Source organism: Xiphophorus hellerii, chromosome 23, assembly GCF_003331165.1.
Source record: "Xiphophorus hellerii strain 12219 chromosome 23, Xiphophorus_hellerii-4.1, whole genome shotgun sequence".
In the NCBI taxonomy this organism is placed as follows: domain Eukaryota; kingdom Metazoa; phylum Chordata; class Actinopteri; order Cyprinodontiformes; family Poeciliidae; genus Xiphophorus; species Xiphophorus hellerii.
Window position 1 is genome coordinate 3,156,102 of NC_045694.1, and position 19,012 is coordinate 3,175,113.

Here is a 19,012-nt window from a genome sequence, read left to right on the forward strand (position 1 = left end):
CTTAAATACTGATTTTAATTAGTGCAAAAGGGTCTTACATAATCTGTAGACAAGAGCACCTAATATAGAATTAAAATGTTTTTCAGGGATGATCTAAATAGGCAGATAATTATTGCAATTATTTTGTTTTTCCATTGCATAAATATTTCTTCGTTTGAACATTTTAAGAAATATAATTCAGTTTTCAGAAATTAAACTTTCTCCTAGAAATAAAAGTATTTCCCAACACACATCTGGGAATAAGAGTAACAGAGAAATGTTGAATACTTCTCAATATAGAACATGGCAGACACTCTGCTCTGTAAAATGTAGAAATCCAGTATTAAACAGTTTTTTCAAACATAGTTGCATGATTTCAATGAGTACAAAGTGTGAAGCTGTTGGTTTACTTTCAGTGAGATATTTTAGATGTGTCTAGATTTTAATGGTTGGATCAACCACACCATACAATCAGAGCAAACCTTCCAGTTACCCAGGCAGTGTTGAGAATAAATAATTCTGTGTTTTCCTTCTATCTCTGTTAGCTAGTTGCTAAACTAAAGCTAAAAGAAGTGACATGTTAGGAAACGCCCTCAAAGCTAAGATTACAGGATACTAGGAGTCAGGTAACGCCCTCTTTGGGGAGTAACTTATGTAGAGACTAACAAAGGAGATCACAACCCCTTCTGGGGGGCCATTTTGACTTCTTAAAGGTGGCATGTGAAATGAACCAGCTGTATTAATAAATGGAATTCATGAATTCAACTCACTGACTCTTCTGTAACCTCATTCATCAAGAACTCAGCATGGAGAACGGATAATTCTCCACAGCAGACATTACTGTACATCAAAAATAAGTTGAACATTCATTTGAATTGAAAAACTTTGCCTTTTAAGTCCAGTTTCATTTGATAAAAAGGCAATTAACTAAAATTAATGTAGCTGTAATATAGCAATCAATCATGGATGCTAACAGACCAATGTCAACTCATAGCAGTCTGCCTGTGTAACATTGTGATCAACCGTTTCAGTATCTGAATGCTGCATTAAATAACTTTAGCTCCTTTCAGAACAAAATAACTTCCTCTTGCTGTTAAACTCGCTGCATCAATACAAAAACTTTTCCTGCTTGTTAAAATAAACTGCTTTGTTTATTCAGCCATTCAACTTCGTCTTGTTTCCTCTACATCACGTTTCATTTATAATGCATTGCATTTAATGCTCAAACTTGGCAGGAAAGATTTTAAATTTCGGTTGGAACATTTTCTCAGTTCAGTAGTTTATAAACTGAGCACATTTACTCTCCACACAAATTTTATTTCAAGTTGCAAACCTTTTGTTAAACTCATAAAATACTCTAAAATCTAAATTCAGGAAGGCAGGAAGGACTTTGTGGTTAAGTTTGACTTATCTTTCTGTCAGTTCGAAAATGATGTGTTAATAGCAGGGACACTTTTAAAAAGTAAACAAAGATTTGATTTGCACCTCAATACACACAGCTTTGAAATCATTCTGTTTTGCATAATGTCAGAGACCTTCAAAGCTGTTAATTGTATTTAAAAACGATCATTTAATTAGAATACACCCTCTGTTTCAAGATAAATACACCCAAAAGCACAATAGAGTTCTGACCTTGTTGTTCTTGCAGCTATTGCTGAATAGTAATGAGTGGCTCTGCTGCCAGGTGAAACTACCAGTGACTAAATGTTTCTTTTAAATAAAACACTACATGTTTTTATCTACCTTTTATTATTGAGTAAAATGACAAGCGGGGTTTCTTTTTAAATAACAATCACATGAAGGAACATACAACACATGGATATATGAAGCTGAAAGCGTTGATCAAAATGTGCCGAGGAACAGGAAGAAGATGACAGTTGAATGTTTTGATTCTGTAAAAGGACTGTGCTGAGTATTTGGTTGTAAAATGAACAATGTGTGCACACATGAAAAACTAATGGATTCACAGTCGGCAGCTATGTACAGAACAGAGTTCATTATCAGCATTTCCTTCTTGTCTCCAGGAGAGAAAAACGTGACAGAAATTAAAACTAAAATATACATGAGGAAGTTTGAACAGGAAAGACAGAAAAGCTCTATATAATAAATACACATTTAAATTTAAACTGAGTTTAAGTTACATTTGCCCATTGTGTTACAGAGTCAGTGTGAGAGGGTGAAAATGCATAGAAATATGTCCAGCAGGAGACAGTTTTTCCGTGTCTTGCAAGCTACACATCTACTGCAGAAGCATCTGAAAATGTTGCTTCTAACATTCAAGGCTTGTCCTCAAATACCACCTACACAAAACCACAACTACACCATCCTCCAGAGTGCTTTTTTCATTAGTTCACAATTAAAACATCCACTGAAAACATGCTGCAAAGCAGAGCAGACAAAGCATGTTTACCACACTGAACTGTACATTAACATCTTTCTTTTGGTCCAAGGAAATTGAAGTCATTACATTTTTAAGCAATCACTATATTGACTCTGTGCTGGGAGACATTGTTAAATAACTTTGTGTATAAACCTAGTAGGATTTTTAGCATCACCACTGACTTTCATTTTTCCGCTTTGGAAAATAAAGGGAAAAAAAATACGATAGTGGTCAAAACCCTCCAAAGCTGGTTTATAATTTTGGATCAAAGGTTATGGAGTGTGCAGCCATAATGAAGGACTCCGTCTCCTCTTCAAACAAGATGGGATCACAGCAAGGGCTCGTTTTAATTAGACAGTCAGCTGCGTTAGACGGACATACAGATGAGAGCGGCAGATTTGTGAAGACCCACACGCACCGTGAATGAAGAGGTCAAAGAATGAGCTGGAGTCTGCAGCCACACTGGGAATAATTATGCTTATTCCTAGATGGAGGGTATTTTCCTTAAAGGCACAAGGAAAAAGTTGGGGATGGGTGAACTTCAACTGCAAGAGTTGATCTGGACCGATATAGAGTGTACAGTTTACCAGTGTTTCTGCCAATTCATTTGTTTTTTTCTCAGGGGATTATCTACAGCATTCTCACATACTTAATAAACGCAATATTGCATACATTTACAAATTCTTCACGATTTTTTCTGAAAAATGTTAGTAGTTACTACCAATCATTTCTGACAGAGGCAAATGTCCAGGTAGAGATAAATTAACTACTTAAAAACAGTCTAATCAGTTATGCCCTCATTGGTTTTATAGTTCAAATGGCAGCCTTCAGACAGTGGACTAACAAATCAATTTGGTTTCTAATTCTGCATCTAATTTTACTCTTACAAAATTAAACAATCAGCAACAAAATTCAGTGCAACTGTACCTTTGAAGGAAAACAAAACCCAGTGAGTCTTGACGTCATGACCTAAGAATCCCCGACCCATACAACCACGTTGCCTTTGAGAACGTCGGTGATCTCACAGTTGAGCTTGTTGAGCCGTCCGTCCAGAATGAAGAGGGACTCCCTGGACGGCGTCATGATGTACTGGCCGAAAAGTCCGCTGCTCACCATGACCCTGTTCCTGCTGCTCCACGGCCAATCGAACGACTTGATGGCCTCTTTCAAGCTCTTGATCATCTTGACTTTGCCGGTGCTCAGCTCCACAAACAGCACGTCGGTTTGACGGCCAGAACTGCCGAACACGTTGTACTGGTGGATCTCTGTGAACGAGCGTTGGAACGCCAGATCGGAAAGGTGCAGGTTGGTGTGGATGTCGAAGGGTTCCTGGATCTTTCCACGCTCAGAAATGGCCTGGATCCTCATCAGGCCATTGACGTCATCCACTGTGACCAGGTAGTGACCATCTGGAGACATGTAAGGGGTGCCTGTGACGTCACGGTTCTGCCCAATCACGCTGTCTGTAACACTGTCTAAGATGAGCTGGGGCTGTGTGGCGCCGGTCGAGTCGGATCTGCAGTTCACAAAGTAGTAGCCACCAACATGGGTGTAGGCTACAGATTTAGGGATACAGTTAAATTCCCATAAACTGATGTTTTTAACATAAGACGTTGTCTCCAGGTTGATCTTGTAGATGACGGGCTCATTGCGATGAAAGATGAGACCAAATCTAAGAGAAATTTAGAGAGAAAAAAATAAATTCAATCAAAATTTGTTGCAAATGCTCAACTATGTAGTAACCAGATAAAATGTTCCAAGTTGAACAGTTATTGAGTTCGCCCTGCAATTAGCAAGTTGATGGTTCAATCCCTGCTCCACCCACCTGAGCCAACAGAGGCACTCAATCAACTGAAGTCATAAAACTAAATTCTGTACCTATGAAAGTTGCAGATTCCTCCATTCTTTGTAAGTTAGGAAACTTTAAAATGATCAAATACTTACTTTCTGATGCATAGCCTGTAAGTACAGTTTTCGTATCTTTCTTCTGTTTACGATCCAGAAAAGGATATGCTTCTATTGGAAGCTTTTGACTCAGTCGATTCCTGCCCCAAACTCTGAAATGAGCTTTGTATAACCTTCCTCAAGGCTAGAATCATCTCTGTTGCCTGTGAACCTTTTCCTGACACACTTTCATTCCATTCAACTTTCCATTTATATGTTTGGATATACTACTCTAAACAGCCAGCATTTTTAGCAATGACTTTTTATAATAATAATAATAAAATAAAATTAAACATATCAAATAATGAAAATATGTAACAATTTTTCCTTTTTGACTGAAATTACTAGTTACCTTGAGATTTTAATTCATTAATATACATGTAAGCTAATCCATTGGAGTTGTATATTTAATTTATAGTAATATACTACATATGTTTTGTGAGGCCTTGACTTAAAGGCCTCACAAAATAAAATTTAAAAAATGTTGTACTAATTCAGTTTTGAAGATTAAAATTGATGAGTTTAATGCTAGATTATTCCTGGATTGATCAACTGTGGGATCTTCAAACAAATTTTTAAGCTTGTGATAAATTTTTGCAATTAACTTTCTAAGTTTGATTGGAAATGGAAATATTGAATATGTCCAAGGTTCACTGAAAATGCTGTTCATTAGGAAAAAAAAGTCTTAATGGCACATCACACTAAAGCAGATGATCATGGGGAATATGCAAGGAGCTGCCAGGCTCCAATTAAATGAGAACATCAGCTGATCGATGCCGACAGCCACTTCAGTCTTGTCATCATTCATCATTTTTTATGCCATTTGAGCACCCAGCTGTCACTGCATGTGAACAGAAAATATCTGCTTGAACGCCACCATGTGAATCAGTCACTGTAATGGGATTCATTGAACCAACAATTGTTTTTCTTCAAAATAAAATTAAGCCAAACATTTGTTTGAAAATGGGGGAATAAAGACATAAACGGTATCAACACACATCCTGCCAGAGACTGCAGAGGAAAACTGGCCTGGTTTCCTAAATTTGGTACATTTACATTTCTTGAAACACTGATAAATATAAATCACCCTAAAATAAAAGATGAATAATCCGAAAACAGAACTTGATTACTGCCATTAATGCAACATGTTAAAAATAGTGAATTAAATTTTAATGAATTCAAACTGTTTTCATTAAAAGAAGCCCAGGAAGACTTTTAGAGAAAGCAGATGGCGAAACTGCAGATTCACACATTCATTTCAAATATTTAAATTATTTAAGCATTCCAATAAGAAATAATAAAAACAGCAGTTAGTTGATTTTATGCAAGCAATTTGGGATTTTAACATCATATCATTATATGGAAAATCCACATCTATTAAGTCAAACTACTTGGAGGGCAAACAGGGGTTAACAAGATAAAACATAAGAATTCAAAGCATATTAATTCAATAATGTAATGTGTTTCTACACTGAAAACAATTTCCGGGATTTGGTAGCTTAATTTAAAATACTCAGCTTTTAAACTCACAACTGAGCTTTTAAAAAAGTACAAAAGGCAACTCACTGCTGATTTATCCTGCAGTCATAAATCAGCAGGAGGAAAAAACCTCTTATTGTTCAACATGTATTAAATTATTCACAATTTATCCCCATTGCTGTTTGTCCAGCTGATGTTGGTAATTTTTATCAACTTATAATTCAAAGATTTATCTAAAAATGTAATGTTTTTCATTGAAGTCTCACATTTATTTTTGTTCCTGTGGCGTTTTTTCCTTAAAGAAGTTTCTACCAACTTGACTCTGTATGTAATGTTTGTTTTACAGTTCAGTTACAGACCCTGAGAGCATAACAGCAGCTCCCACAGAGTAAATCATATTTGTAAAAGTTCCTCTACTGTGCAAGTCTAAAATCATATTTTTAAACACTGATTTCCCAAAAGAAACGTCACTGAAGGTGCTTTCTGACTGTACTTCTGTTCTTTAATGAGTAATGATCGCCCAAAGTTACCACTGAGGGAATCTGGTCATAAAACAGTCACTGAAAGTGATAGATTATATGTACAGTAAGTGCTTCATGCAGCACTGATGTTGCTAAACTGATAAATCAATAAGGCCTTCTTCCTCTGAATGGAATAAATTATGGTACAATATGTAAACAAAATACTCAGACAAAAAGCAGCAGTGATTTAAGCTTTCTATATAACAGAAGTTCTTCGATCTCCGCTTTGGAGAGAGTAAAATAATTTTTTAATGCACTGAAATACATTAATTTCTTTGTTTTCCCTATAATTCCTAATTTGGATATTTTTGTAAAGTTTCATAGCAAACTTTGTCAATTGATTTTTGACATTTATTTAAAATGCACAGACAAAAAAATCTATTTTGTGCTATTACCTTTATGAATTAAATAGAACAGAATAAAAGGAAAAACAAAATGAAGAGCAGGTGAAATTTCTTTTCAGTACATGTGCTGGTAAGCATGAAAATGTGTGTAAAAAAGTTAATTTCACTCATACTTTCATGTGAAAAACAGCATAAAAACATTATATGGAGATGTGGCCATACTTTCTTGTAATCTGTCCTGCAGGTCTCAGAGGATCTAATTACAGCTGTGGCACAAACCACTCCCACATAGCAGACTGTTAATTCCTTCTCTCTAGGTGACCATTAACACCTTGAAGTCCTGCAGACCACCTGCTTGCTCCCAGACTTTTCATAATATCTTAACTCTGAATATCGAAGTTGCCTGATGCAGTTTGGATAAATATGGAATTGTATAAAATACACAGTAAAGATTAGATGTATGAATATATTTATACATCTAATTATTAAAGCAAAAGATATGAAAATATATGAATATTTTTTCATTTAGTCACAGACCTCAGTGTGGTTTGTTGGGATTGTATGTAAAAAAAAACATACAAAGTAGCCCATCACCGTTGAGTGGGATGGGCTTTGAAATTTTCTATAAAAAATTTTTGAGAAGCACAGCTTGTAGAAAACCAGGTTCAACTAACAGCTTTCGCCTAATTAGTAAATGTGGAAAGTTAATATTTGTATAAAGACAACGACTCAGTCAAGGTCTGAGAGGCTTGTTAGAGAACATTAGTGAAAAAACATAAAAACCAAGAAACAGCAGACGTGTCAGGGATGAAGTGGAGGAGAACTGAACCGTAAAGCTGTATGAAATTATAAAACCTGTGAGATTTTGAACATCTCACAGACTTCTGATAACCTCTTTATTTGAAAACAGAAGATAAACCAGCTGTAAACCCACCAACATGGAACAGACAAAACATACTGTGAGAAAACCTGGTTGGGTTGGTGGCTAAATGCACATTTCAGGGTTTTACTAATTAATTTTTAAAAACCATCCCTTTTATTCCTCCTCAACTTTATGCACTGCTTTCATTGGTCTATCATAACCCCAATAAATGCATCTATATTTGTGGTTGCAATGTGACAAAATGAGGAAAGGTTTAAGGGGTGTGAGAACGTATGCAAACTACTGTAAAAGGTGGACTAGTGACTAATTCAGTGACTTTTGTTTACAATGTTTTATTATAGAATATCAGAATAAAGCAGGTTAAAAAAAAACCTCTTCACCATTTAGTGTTTGTGGAAATACTCAAAAACCATTTAACCTTTTCCTACTACTTCAACATTCTGCTCTACTTACAGTTGGTCTCCAACACAGCACTGCTCTTGTGTTCAAAGAGTTGTTGTTTCTTGCTGCACGTACCTGACGTGGTTAACGATGAGGCTGGAGGCGGGGATGAAGAAGTCTTCCACCCTGTCGAAGTGTCTGCCGACCGGCTGGGTGTGAACTGTGTGGTGGGAGACTTTTCCACTGGCCTGATTGATCACCTGAACACCGGCACAGGAGCAGGTAGGTGTTTAACATGACCTTGATGAACAAACTCAGAGCTGCCAGTGCCTCCTCATTTGAGCCCTCATCTTGAATCCATCTCAACCAGAGGAAATATTTGTAAAGCTGACATGTTGTTTTTCATTTTCCTGATAAAACTCATCAGCTCCGCCTCTTACCGCCGTGTTATCGGAGCTCCACAGTGGAAGACGCTGATGTGTGCCGTTGCCCTCAGTGTCTAAATTATACTTCAGCATGCATGAAGTCATGCAGGCATCTATTTGTGTGTGGGCTGAGTTTAATATGATTGTGGCACAAAGCACAAAACAAATTGTCACGGATCGACCTGCGCATTATGAATTTCTGGGCCTGCAATGACAAGAAAGATTTTCCAGTAAAGCCAATAATGTCTCTACCTGACTTCAAACGACTCCTGGAGCAAACAGATAAAAACTCTGTGCCACATGTTATCTGGCTTCATTCATTTTGTTTCATACCAACATGTACTGTAGACTTGATATAGCTTGACATCGACTGGCTCTTGCCATTTGACGAGAATCAATAGAGATGAGTTTGTGAATATAAAGCTGATTAGTTAAAAATAAATCTGTAGACAAGATAAATTTGAAATTATAATGAAGTCATTTTTCTTAAAAGCCGAAGGGCTGTTTCAGAAAAAGATGCGTCACATTCTAAATACTTTACCACTCAAATGGAAATGACTATTAATTAGGTAAGCATGAAACAAATCAATTGAAAATCCCTCAGAGGCTGAGTGATTAATGTACGCTTGTCATATTGGGAAAAATGAGAATTGGCCTCTATGGAAGAATTCACATTTAAGAGTATTAGTTTCCAATTCTTCTATGTGGATTGCTATCCAAATAAAACCTGTAAACCTTTTCTGAATAACAATGTTTATAAGCCAAAATATCAGATTTTGCATTCAGAAATACCTAAGACCGTAAAAAGTGTGAAATATTAAAAAGACTAAAACATAAAAAGCCTTTCCAATGATTTTCACAGAGAATAAGTGATGGCACAAATGTGCATTTTTATTCACGCTCTAAAAACATAATATTTAATTCCAAATACAGATTACACGTCTGTCTTTGTTTTAAAATTAAGACAGAAATATAATTTTTGATTTAGTAAATGAAAAACCCAAATCAGCACAGCTCATGCTGTAGTGGGAACAGATAGTCTAAGCAGCAAGTAAACGGCCAGGACACCTAGGCAAACTTACTTGTTTAAGATCATTGGGTGCATCAGGTAAGAAATGGTTTCTTTAATACAATTTACTGTCTGCACAGCAGCAGTGACAAGTTACAAGGAGCTGTAACGTTTTTTCTAGTCACATGTTCTGTTCCATCTCTGCCAAGTGGTTGTTGACTGCAGCTGCCATTTTTTTGCATATCAGTATTTTAACTTCCTTTCCATCCATTCGTTCCAACTTTATGTGTTTTGGTTCATAGGAAAACTGAATTCCTCTTCATAGGATGCTTTTAAAGGCCTAGATAAGGTGCCAGTTTGCTAGATATTTAAGTTGCTACACTCAGATAACCTTTCTCCTGATATTCTCTTCCTGATCTCATAAAACATCATATAAATCTTAATTTATGAACTAAAATTCCAGCTCAAGACTTTGGTTTTACTACTTTAATCTTGGGTGAACATTGTTATATCCCTCAACGGCTGAGTTTGGAGTTTCAAGTGTAACATCACTTTTCTGCAACTTTCAACTGGCACTCTCAGCCGGTTGTATTCCTTTTTTCCACCCTCACACGTTTCCTTTGACAGATTTCTGAATTTCAAACATGGAAAGGAATGCATTCATCATGAGCTCAAAGCCTGAACAGAGTTGAAAAGGAAATATATGATGAATTATGACATATGCCCTTTTAAGATGTTTCTCATTGGCTCCTACTTACTGTCCAAGTGAGATCATTTAGCCTGCATTTGTGTCATAACTTTGAGTGAAAAGGGATGCATGGTAGTGTTGCCTTGGATTTGAATTATTATTTTTTTTTTTTTTACATTTTTCCAACACTTCTTGAATTAAAAAGATTCTATGTTTCACTATCTGCCTTGAATTTTTCCTACACAAATTGCTACAGATGAACAAATAAGAAAGATGCACAACTTGATGGCCGACTTACCTGGAGAGTGGGGAAGTTCTTCTCCACGTCTCCCCAGCTCAGCACCCACACCTGGTCATGAGATTTGTCATAGTGGAGCTTCACTGGATAAGGGTCGGTGCCTACTGTCTGAAAGAGGACACCAAATCACAGCCAGGCTTTAAAGGCACCAAAAAAAAAATCTATTTAAAACAAATTTGACATCGCTTTTGAAGAAATCTTTTGTGGGAAAGTTAAAGAAACAATACCTGCACTCTAATGGATTGGGGTCAGTCAGACAAAGTCGTCTTATAACAAAAAACGGGTAATTTTTTTATGCATGGGCCATATTTAATGCAAAACTGCATTTCAAATCAACTGCTGAAAGACAGAATTGCTTTACCACGCTGAGGTAATTGCCTTCAGCCTTTGTTCATTCATGACACATGGAAGCAAAAAAAAGTCAGAACAATAGATGAGTCACGAGTGGCAGCGAAGAACTCCTCATGCATTATGTCCACCTGAGTGCAGACAGGCAGCCTGAGACTCCGGAGACTCAAAGAGAATAAGGAATGGAGCAGCAGTTTCATTCCAGAAGAGACAATGCAAACTAACTCCGACACTCCATTGTGACAGCAGTTTTGTTTCTTTATCTGTTTTACTTTGGATTCTTAATATCACTGTTTACTTTGGCATATTATGCACTGCATCATTCAGGAGGTAAACTGCTCCTGAGGGAGTTTTTTCAGATAAGAGCAGAATAGCTCTTGAATCCCAACTAATCTTGGCGCATGTAGTCATCAGGGAAAACAGGTGTTCGTTCTTTTACTCCCAACTAACAGCTTCTTACAGACTGAGGAAGATTATGAAGATTCTCAGCCAATATGCTGCAGTAACTTTCTACACAAAGGAGCCATCAGAAATGAAGCACAGAAAGCAATGCAGGTAAATTTGACTGCTTGAATTAAGATATTACAAAAATTTACATAACTTAGCAAGAGTAACCACGTCACTCTCCAAAATAATGCATATTGTATGCACTCATTTTCTCAGGGTCCTACTTATGTATAACAAGAAAATGAGAGGAAGCTAAAGCTAGTCTCTGCTCAAAACAAGTGACAGGTTCAGGTTGTTAATTAACAACTGGTAACATAATGCAGTGCAGCTAAACCTCCAGGCAGCTAAATAATGAGCTTGTGACAGACTCTGGGACACCAGCCTGTTTACCGGCAGGTCCCTGAGAGCCTTCTGTAAACAGCTACCATGGTGTCAGGAGCATCTGTGGGGATCTGGGCCACCCTGGTTTATTGTGACACACCCAAAAACCCACTGACTCCAATGATTTCACTCACTGCTGCTCTCCAGACTGTTTCAGGATGAAGACGTCTAGAAATGGTGCCATTTTCCTTCCAAGCTTCCTAAAAATAACAAACCCTTGGAGGATAAATAGTTTGCCACACTCACTATTAGAGGGACTGCTTCTTGCAGTATATGTGTGAAAAAACCTGGCAGTGTTGTCATGTTACAATAATTGAAGGGCTGTCAGGCGACAATATCCACAAAGAGCAGGCCCTCCGGGGTCACCTGGTCATCACTTCAATGTGAAGGTTAACTGCAGATCTTGACAGTAACAGTTTGGATGAAATGGGTCAGGTCAAGGATTAGCAGTCAGCAAAAGGTGAGGCGGCTGATCTTAAAGCTGAAAAGTGAAACTGAGGAAAGATGGTGCACTTCCAAGATTTCTGATAAGCAGGTAGACTAAAGACAAATACAACAAAGTCTTTTTCTCCTTGTGAATGTTTCTTAATGTTAAATCCTACTGAACGCTTACCTTAGCTCAATAAAATGACTAATTTAACTGCTTCATCTTCAGTTTGCCTTTATCAGTTGAAATAACAAACTTCACACCCATAAGGAGTCATAGATATAAATTAAAACTAGAAAGTTTAATTATAGAGCGTTTGCTTGATGAAGACTGATCTTGAGTTATAGTTGGGCCTTGATTTACAGCATGTTTGGTTAAAATAAAACATTTTATTATTGATGCCAAATCAGCCTGACCCCAACATTCAGACAAGAGGATGCAAATTATTGTTCATTCTGATTAAAATTCAAACTTGTACTCAATTGCATGATTACTCTAGAATTGTATTTTAGTGTAATCATGTAATTAATTGTTTATGTTACTGAATGCTTCTGAACAACATTATGATCACTTGCCCAATTGGGTATTTTGTTGGGCAGTGGCGTCTCCAACCCAGATGTTGGCAACAGATCCTTTAAATCCTGTAAGTTGTGAAATGGGAACTCCACGGATCAGATGTTCCTGTGGTGCTGGATTGGACTGAGATCTTGGGAATTTGGTGGCCAAGTCAAAACTTCACACAGGTTGTCCTCAAACTATTCCTGAACCATTTTTGCTTTGTGACAGGAAGCGTTGTCCTGTTGAACGAGGCCACAGGCTTCACAGAATGTTTCTGTGAAAATGGTTCACATGGTGTGCAACAAAGCCCCCTGAAGTCTGCATCCTTTAAATAACATAGGGTTAGCGTAAATAACTTCTTAGTTAGCAGTACCCACCATTGATAATGACACATTGACCACCCTTGTGACTCGCTGCCCCTGATCAATGTGAAACACTGAAAACCTTCAAGTTTTTAAAAGGCAAAAACAAAGATCGCTTGTTCTGTGTAAAGGTGATGCACATTTCAGTGTTCCAAGACCGGCATGCAACTGAGTTTCCTAATTTATCCACAAAATTACCTGGACGGCTTTCTGGGTCTGGATGTCAACTATGAGCACTCGGCCCAAGGTTGGTTGTGTCACATAAATAAACTTGTCCTTGACGTTGACAGCTGATGACCACACACACCTCTGCACCACCTCTCCAGGCGAGGTTGGGCACACCTCCTCCTGCAAAACACACAAGCACACACACACGTTTTCTTTGATCTAATTGCTTTTCATATCACAAGAAAATATATCTCATTAAAAACCAATTATCTTCCCTTAGTCTTTTTTGTGTGTTTTGTTTACTACTGCTGCCTTTTTCACTGATGTGGACATGAGTGGTGTTATCTTGGCAACTTAGATAAATTAGCTTTGCAGTTTCCTGCAAAATCTTTGTAATGACTCTCATTTGTCCATATATAATGTGCAGGACAAAGCCTGCAGATGATCTGCAGCTGCTCTGCGTCTAGCCCTGGCAGCTCCAGGCTTCTCAGCCAACTGGAAACCTGTCAGCCTTCTGCCTCGGGACTTTTCCTTCCCTTCATGCTCTCCAAAGCCCCCAAAACCTAACGCTGTCCAGAAATCTGATCCTGCAACAGGTTATGTCAAAATGCAAATATGAAAAACAATGACAGCAATTTAATTTATTTGGATTCATAAAAATATCTCTGACCCCATTAACTATGATTTCATTTGAAGTCCAGATGTAGCGCCATCTGTTACTGTTTCACATCCAATGGTTTTAAAATCTTCAAATTCCTGCATTTACTGAGGTAAATGTTGAGTCATCGGTGTTGAACTCAGCATCACCCCTGCAGACCCACACAGTGGTCATTTGATTCTATGGACCATAAATACCTCACTGATCGCGCCTTTAGGAGGTGAGAAATCGAACATCTGACACCCAGCTGAGGGTGTGAATGGAGGCGGCTTCAATTTTCTCAGTTTTCTCGCGTTGCATATGTCAGAGTGTGTGTGGGTGGGCTTTATGTGATTGTGATTTAAGTAGTAGCTGACAGCCTTTAAAAAATAACCATATCCCTTTCAACTAAAATATGGAGTGTATATGCAATGGATTTGTCCTCTTAATGCAGATGAATATAGAAAAAATGAGGGTTGCGATATTCTGTGTAACTTTTTGAAGAACAACGTTTAAGACCCAAATTATCTGACTTAGTGGAGTAGAACTGCTAATAAAAACCCTCCCTGAGGCAGGAAAATTAGGGATGGGGAGAGTTCAGTGCACTTGCTCAAAATCACATCCAGTTTCACATGTTGAAGTATGAATCATCAAACATAGCAGCTGCTGGAAATTGGACTGCATCCATGTGCATAAAAAAACCGCGTGGGATATTTTTAATTTTTTTTTTTCTTCAGATTTTAGTCATGTGTCCAACCGGTATTATTTTTTTCAACCAGCTTGCTAATCATCAGAATTTACAGTAAACAGTCTTGTGCTGGAGCGCTGACAACTCAGATGATGCTTCTGGTGACAGAAAATAAAATATTGCTGATAAAATCCATTCAGGTTTGCACAACAATAATGAATGCCTTCCACTTAATACATATGAAACTTCTAATTATTTTGATAGTTCATGTTTCATCATTTCCTTCAATTAAAACCAGTTTCATTTCATTCAAAAGTGTGGTGCTTGGGCATTTAAACATGGGAGAAATGTCTTGTTATAAGTGAAAAAATCTGCCAGTGGAGCAAGTACTTTTTATTAATATTCAATATTTTTTTTACATAAAAACAGCTCCTATATCTTGCTGAAAAGTTACTTGCAAATTAGTTTTATTTCAAGTGTATTAAGATATTTGCACTTGAAACGGGAAAAAATACCTGGTAAGATTGAGTGTTTTTGCAGAGTATGCAACCCGCTACAGAAAATAACTAAGTATATATATGTTGCTATTAAATACGTCACAGGTGTGAAGGAACAGAATTGCAAAAAGTGTGAATACAATAGGCGTATGAAATCACTACTAAGTCCAAGAGGCAAAATTTCTCCCTGTCAAATTAGGAAATAAAAAGTGACAAATAATATCAATATGGCATTTTATTTTAAAAATGTTCAAATTGATTTTGTATTTTTAAATAAATCTGGTTAGAAATTTGTTTGCAATCTATTTAAATACAGGGAAATTAAGGTATTGTCATTTTTTTAAAAGCTGTATTAAACTTTGTGGCAGTGAAACCAACTGCAAATATAAGTTTAATAAACATTTCACTGAACATTTACAGTACATCTCATGTAAGTTCTAGACTGGCTCAAACTTTGTAGCGGTCAGACAAAACCTGTAGTTCTGAGAATTGTAGGAAAATGTTAATTGGTTGTGAGCTTAAATCAGCTTTCTGTCATGAGTCGGTGCGGTGAGGGGTGGTGAGGCAGACGCAGCGGACCCAGGTAAGATGAATAATGAAAACACAGTCCCAACAACAGGCAGCACGCACATAGACGCATTGACAAGGACCCGACGAGGAACAAGGAACACAGGTGGAGTTAAATACACAGCGGGTAATCACAGAACGAGACACACCTGGGAACAATCAAGGGGAGGACAGGACAACGAAGAGACTCAAGGACACAGAAAACTCGAAATGAACACACAGAAAACACAGAACACGACACTTTCTGTGCTTTACTGTGACAGGCTCACAGACAGCAAAACATTTTTACTTCTAAGTGTTCCTACTTCCTTGTCTAAAGTATTACTAAAGATAAACTTTAGATTGTGTCATTATTCAACAGGCCAATCTATTGGACTTGTCTGAAAAACTGATCTGAAGCCAAACAAACCCTTTGTTTTGGTGAGTCAGTTTCTTAAAGTACAACTTCTGTAGTTATGCCATGTTTAGTGTTCTTACTTGATCAATATTGACATATCATTTAAAAATAATTCTGAAACCAAACTAATTGGCTTAGTTGCTGTGTGGCTGACAGAATATTTCTGAAAAGGATCAAAGTACGCTAAACTTTTGCTGATCTAAGACTAAACACTGACTTTACTATGACTGAACATTAAGGCGTATTGCTCTGTACAGTGTGCAACACAGTTTACTACTCTATATGTTGGCCAATAATAATAAATAGGCTGTGTGATTACCATAACAAATCAATCAATGCCCCTCTGTGATGGAGGAAATGCCAGCGTCATGCTGGGAATGGCCTCGTGTTCACGATGCAGGGCAGCCAGACGGTTGTAGAACTGGCATCACAACACTCACAGTGATTGATATCCTAATACAAACACACCTCTCAGAGGAACACTTGGCTGATTGTTGTGCATTCATGGTTTCGCTTTATGTATAACCTTCATCCAATCAGCACAGGTCTGGAGGATGAAAAGCAGCTCGGAGGGAAAACGTCCATTGGAGAAACCATGTAAATCTAACAGGTATCTATCAGTTTAATGCTTTGAATGTTTTTCTGCCTGAGAGCTCAGGTGATAAACTGTGATTTAAGGCGGGCTGGCTGGGTGTAAAACAGTCCACTGAGGGGTGAAACCAACTCTGATTGCATGTAGTCTGTCAATGAATTAAATTAAACAGGCTGACTTGACACTCCAAAAGCCCCCCTTGTGCCTTGGGTACTTTTCTTAAAAAAACATAACTGGACTACAGAATATGCAAACATCACAAACTCATTTAAAGCTGTAATAAAAAGAAATAATAAATAATGTAATTCCCCAATAAATGTCTATAGCTTGCAGCTCAAAAGCCCAAATTAAGCAGCAACATATTTGAAAAATATTTAGATTTTAAATAGGCATCATTTGTTGCAATAGGTGTTACAGAAAGCACTGAAATCCACAACTTATGAGAAGAGCCAGTTCTATTGTCAGCTTTATTCTTGCAAAACTTGCAAATATTTATTTACAAAGCTTGCTCCAAAAGCAAGAGGAAAGAAGACAGCTCTATATTTTCTTTTCGACGTGGCACCCGCAGAGGAAGACAACACAGCTGTACATCATGCAGGTGCTTGAGGAAACATACTGTTGAGATATGATCTAATTATGTCTGGAAGGAGTCATAGAGTATCTTGTAAAAGTCTGTGCACTGCTTGAAGCTTTTTGTATTTTATCATCTTACAACCATCTATTGATATAATCTAGTGTATAATTGTGAAGTTGAAGGATTTTTACATGTCTGAACTGTTTTCTTACTTCAAAAAGAGACACACCTAAAGACTCAGCTGAAATTTGTTGGTGTGTTCACTGTTCAGAAAAGTACGTGAAAAGTTTTAAAAACCATGTTTCTTTTTTTTTTTCACTTCACTTCAGCGAACTCGTGAAGTGAATACATAAAAGTTATAATGAATACACTATAGTTTGCTGGAAAACATTAGGAAATGTGAAAATTTCAAGCGGTATTAATTCTTCAACGATGCACTGTATGTTTTCCAATCCTATGATGATGTGGTTCACCAACAAATATGAATGTGACATTCTAAGGTTAAAACATTTTACATTTAAGCTAAGAATGAAAATAAGCACAAAAATATATTTTTCCACTTGACCCCAGAATTTCACAGTAGAAAGTTATATAAATATAAATAAATATATATTTACATCATATATTTAGACGTAAATATATGTTTTTATTTTAGCCCTGCCTCCGGTCATGTCTCTACTAATTTTCAAGATAGGCTCACTTTATGTGCAGAAAAACTTGAATTAACATCAGCAATAAAAGTTGAAAATTGTTTGCTAGGAAAATCAAAACAGTTTGAATTGTTGGAAAAGTATTTGGTTCTCCTGTCAAATTTTGACTAAAAGAATAAGACAAATATACCAATTAAAAGTAGCAAAACTCAGGTTTGTGCAAATTTATGAACACTTGGAATATAAAGTTTGATGACTGAAGAAAACACACCAATTTGATCATAAAGATCTAGTGATCAAACACTAAATTATATCCCTTTATGATGTGTTTTTATGTCTTCTGCTTAATTTTAAACTCTACATCACACAAAAGGCTTAAGACTTCGGTCAAAGTTAGTTCTGGACTTTTCTCATGATCACTCACCTGCAGAGCCAGTAGCTTCTCGCTGGGTTTGATGTGCCGCTGTATCTCACAGGCCACTGGCTGAATCACTTTAATCCCGTCTTCATAAAACACATAAAACATGTTTCCAATACCGAGACCTGCAGGAGAACAACAGGCTTATCACATACATGAAAAAACTCCTGAGGCTGCAAAGTATGAACATTTAAAATGGAAATAAGCTGGCAGCAATGCTATCTACGATTAAAGTAACAAATCATTTAATCCTCCTCATCACAGTTCAGTAACTCTATTACACAAATTCAATTAACTCAGGTTAATGAATGCTATAGAAGAGCAGGAGCATCCCAGACGTACCTTCTTCTCGCCACAAGATGTTTGCCACTGTGAAGGAGAGAAATGGGAAACACAGTTAAAAATAAATGCAAGAATCAATAGGGCCACTCTACAAGAATTACGATCCAAACAGAAACTCCTGCTGAGGCAAAGAGGAAAGCAAACTATATGAAACTTTTATGGAAAGTGTCTCTGACTCCTACTGCAACAAACAATCGATCAAATACTCTGCTTGTAAATAACATGACATACCATCCTCTGCAAAACAGAGGGCAGTCAGCTATGAATACTGTATAACAGTTTGTTTTTGGTGGTGAGAACCTTTCTCAAAAAAGGGAATGAAGACTAACTACACAATCATTCAATCAAAATGAGCTGCAGACACTTAAATAGTACAAATGTTTTAATCTATATGGTTATCATAAGGCATTAGGAAGAAATAATGGTTGATTTGGCTCTTGCAACAGGTTATTTCTCATTAAATTCACTTAGAAGTGACTAATGACATGAAATACTGGCTAAAAGCCACACAACACCCTGAGTGCTTTAATGGGTGGCGTAAAACACTGGCCGGCAGATGGCTTTCAAAGCAGCCTCTGGATACTCTGAGAGGAGATGCTGTTAAACGACTCAATAGGTAAAGTGGCAG

At 37.1% G+C, this 19,012-nt stretch overlaps 1 protein-coding gene across 2 annotated transcripts in view; it reads right to left on the reverse strand.

The window, feature by feature from the left end:
• Positions 1 to 1,709: 1,709 nt before the first annotated feature.
• fstl5 (follistatin-like 5) overlaps positions 1,710 to 19,012 on the reverse strand; it is a 187,758-nt gene continuing 170,455 nt past the window's right edge. For both annotated transcript variants that reach the window (XM_032555148.1, XM_032555147.1), the window contains 6 exons: positions 18,385 to 18,411; positions 18,049 to 18,167; positions 13,053 to 13,202; positions 10,332 to 10,439; positions 8,047 to 8,171; positions 1,710 to 4,031 (listed from right to left, as the gene is read on the reverse strand). In XM_032555148.1, coding sequence (XP_032411039.1) covers positions 3,329 to 4,031; positions 8,047 to 8,171; positions 10,332 to 10,439; positions 13,053 to 13,202; positions 18,049 to 18,167; positions 18,385 to 18,411 — 1,232 coding nt within the window. In that variant the 3' untranslated portion in view covers positions 1,710 to 3,328. The remainder of the gene's footprint in view (positions 4,032 to 8,046; positions 8,172 to 10,331; positions 10,440 to 13,052; positions 13,203 to 18,048; positions 18,168 to 18,384; positions 18,412 to 19,012) is intronic.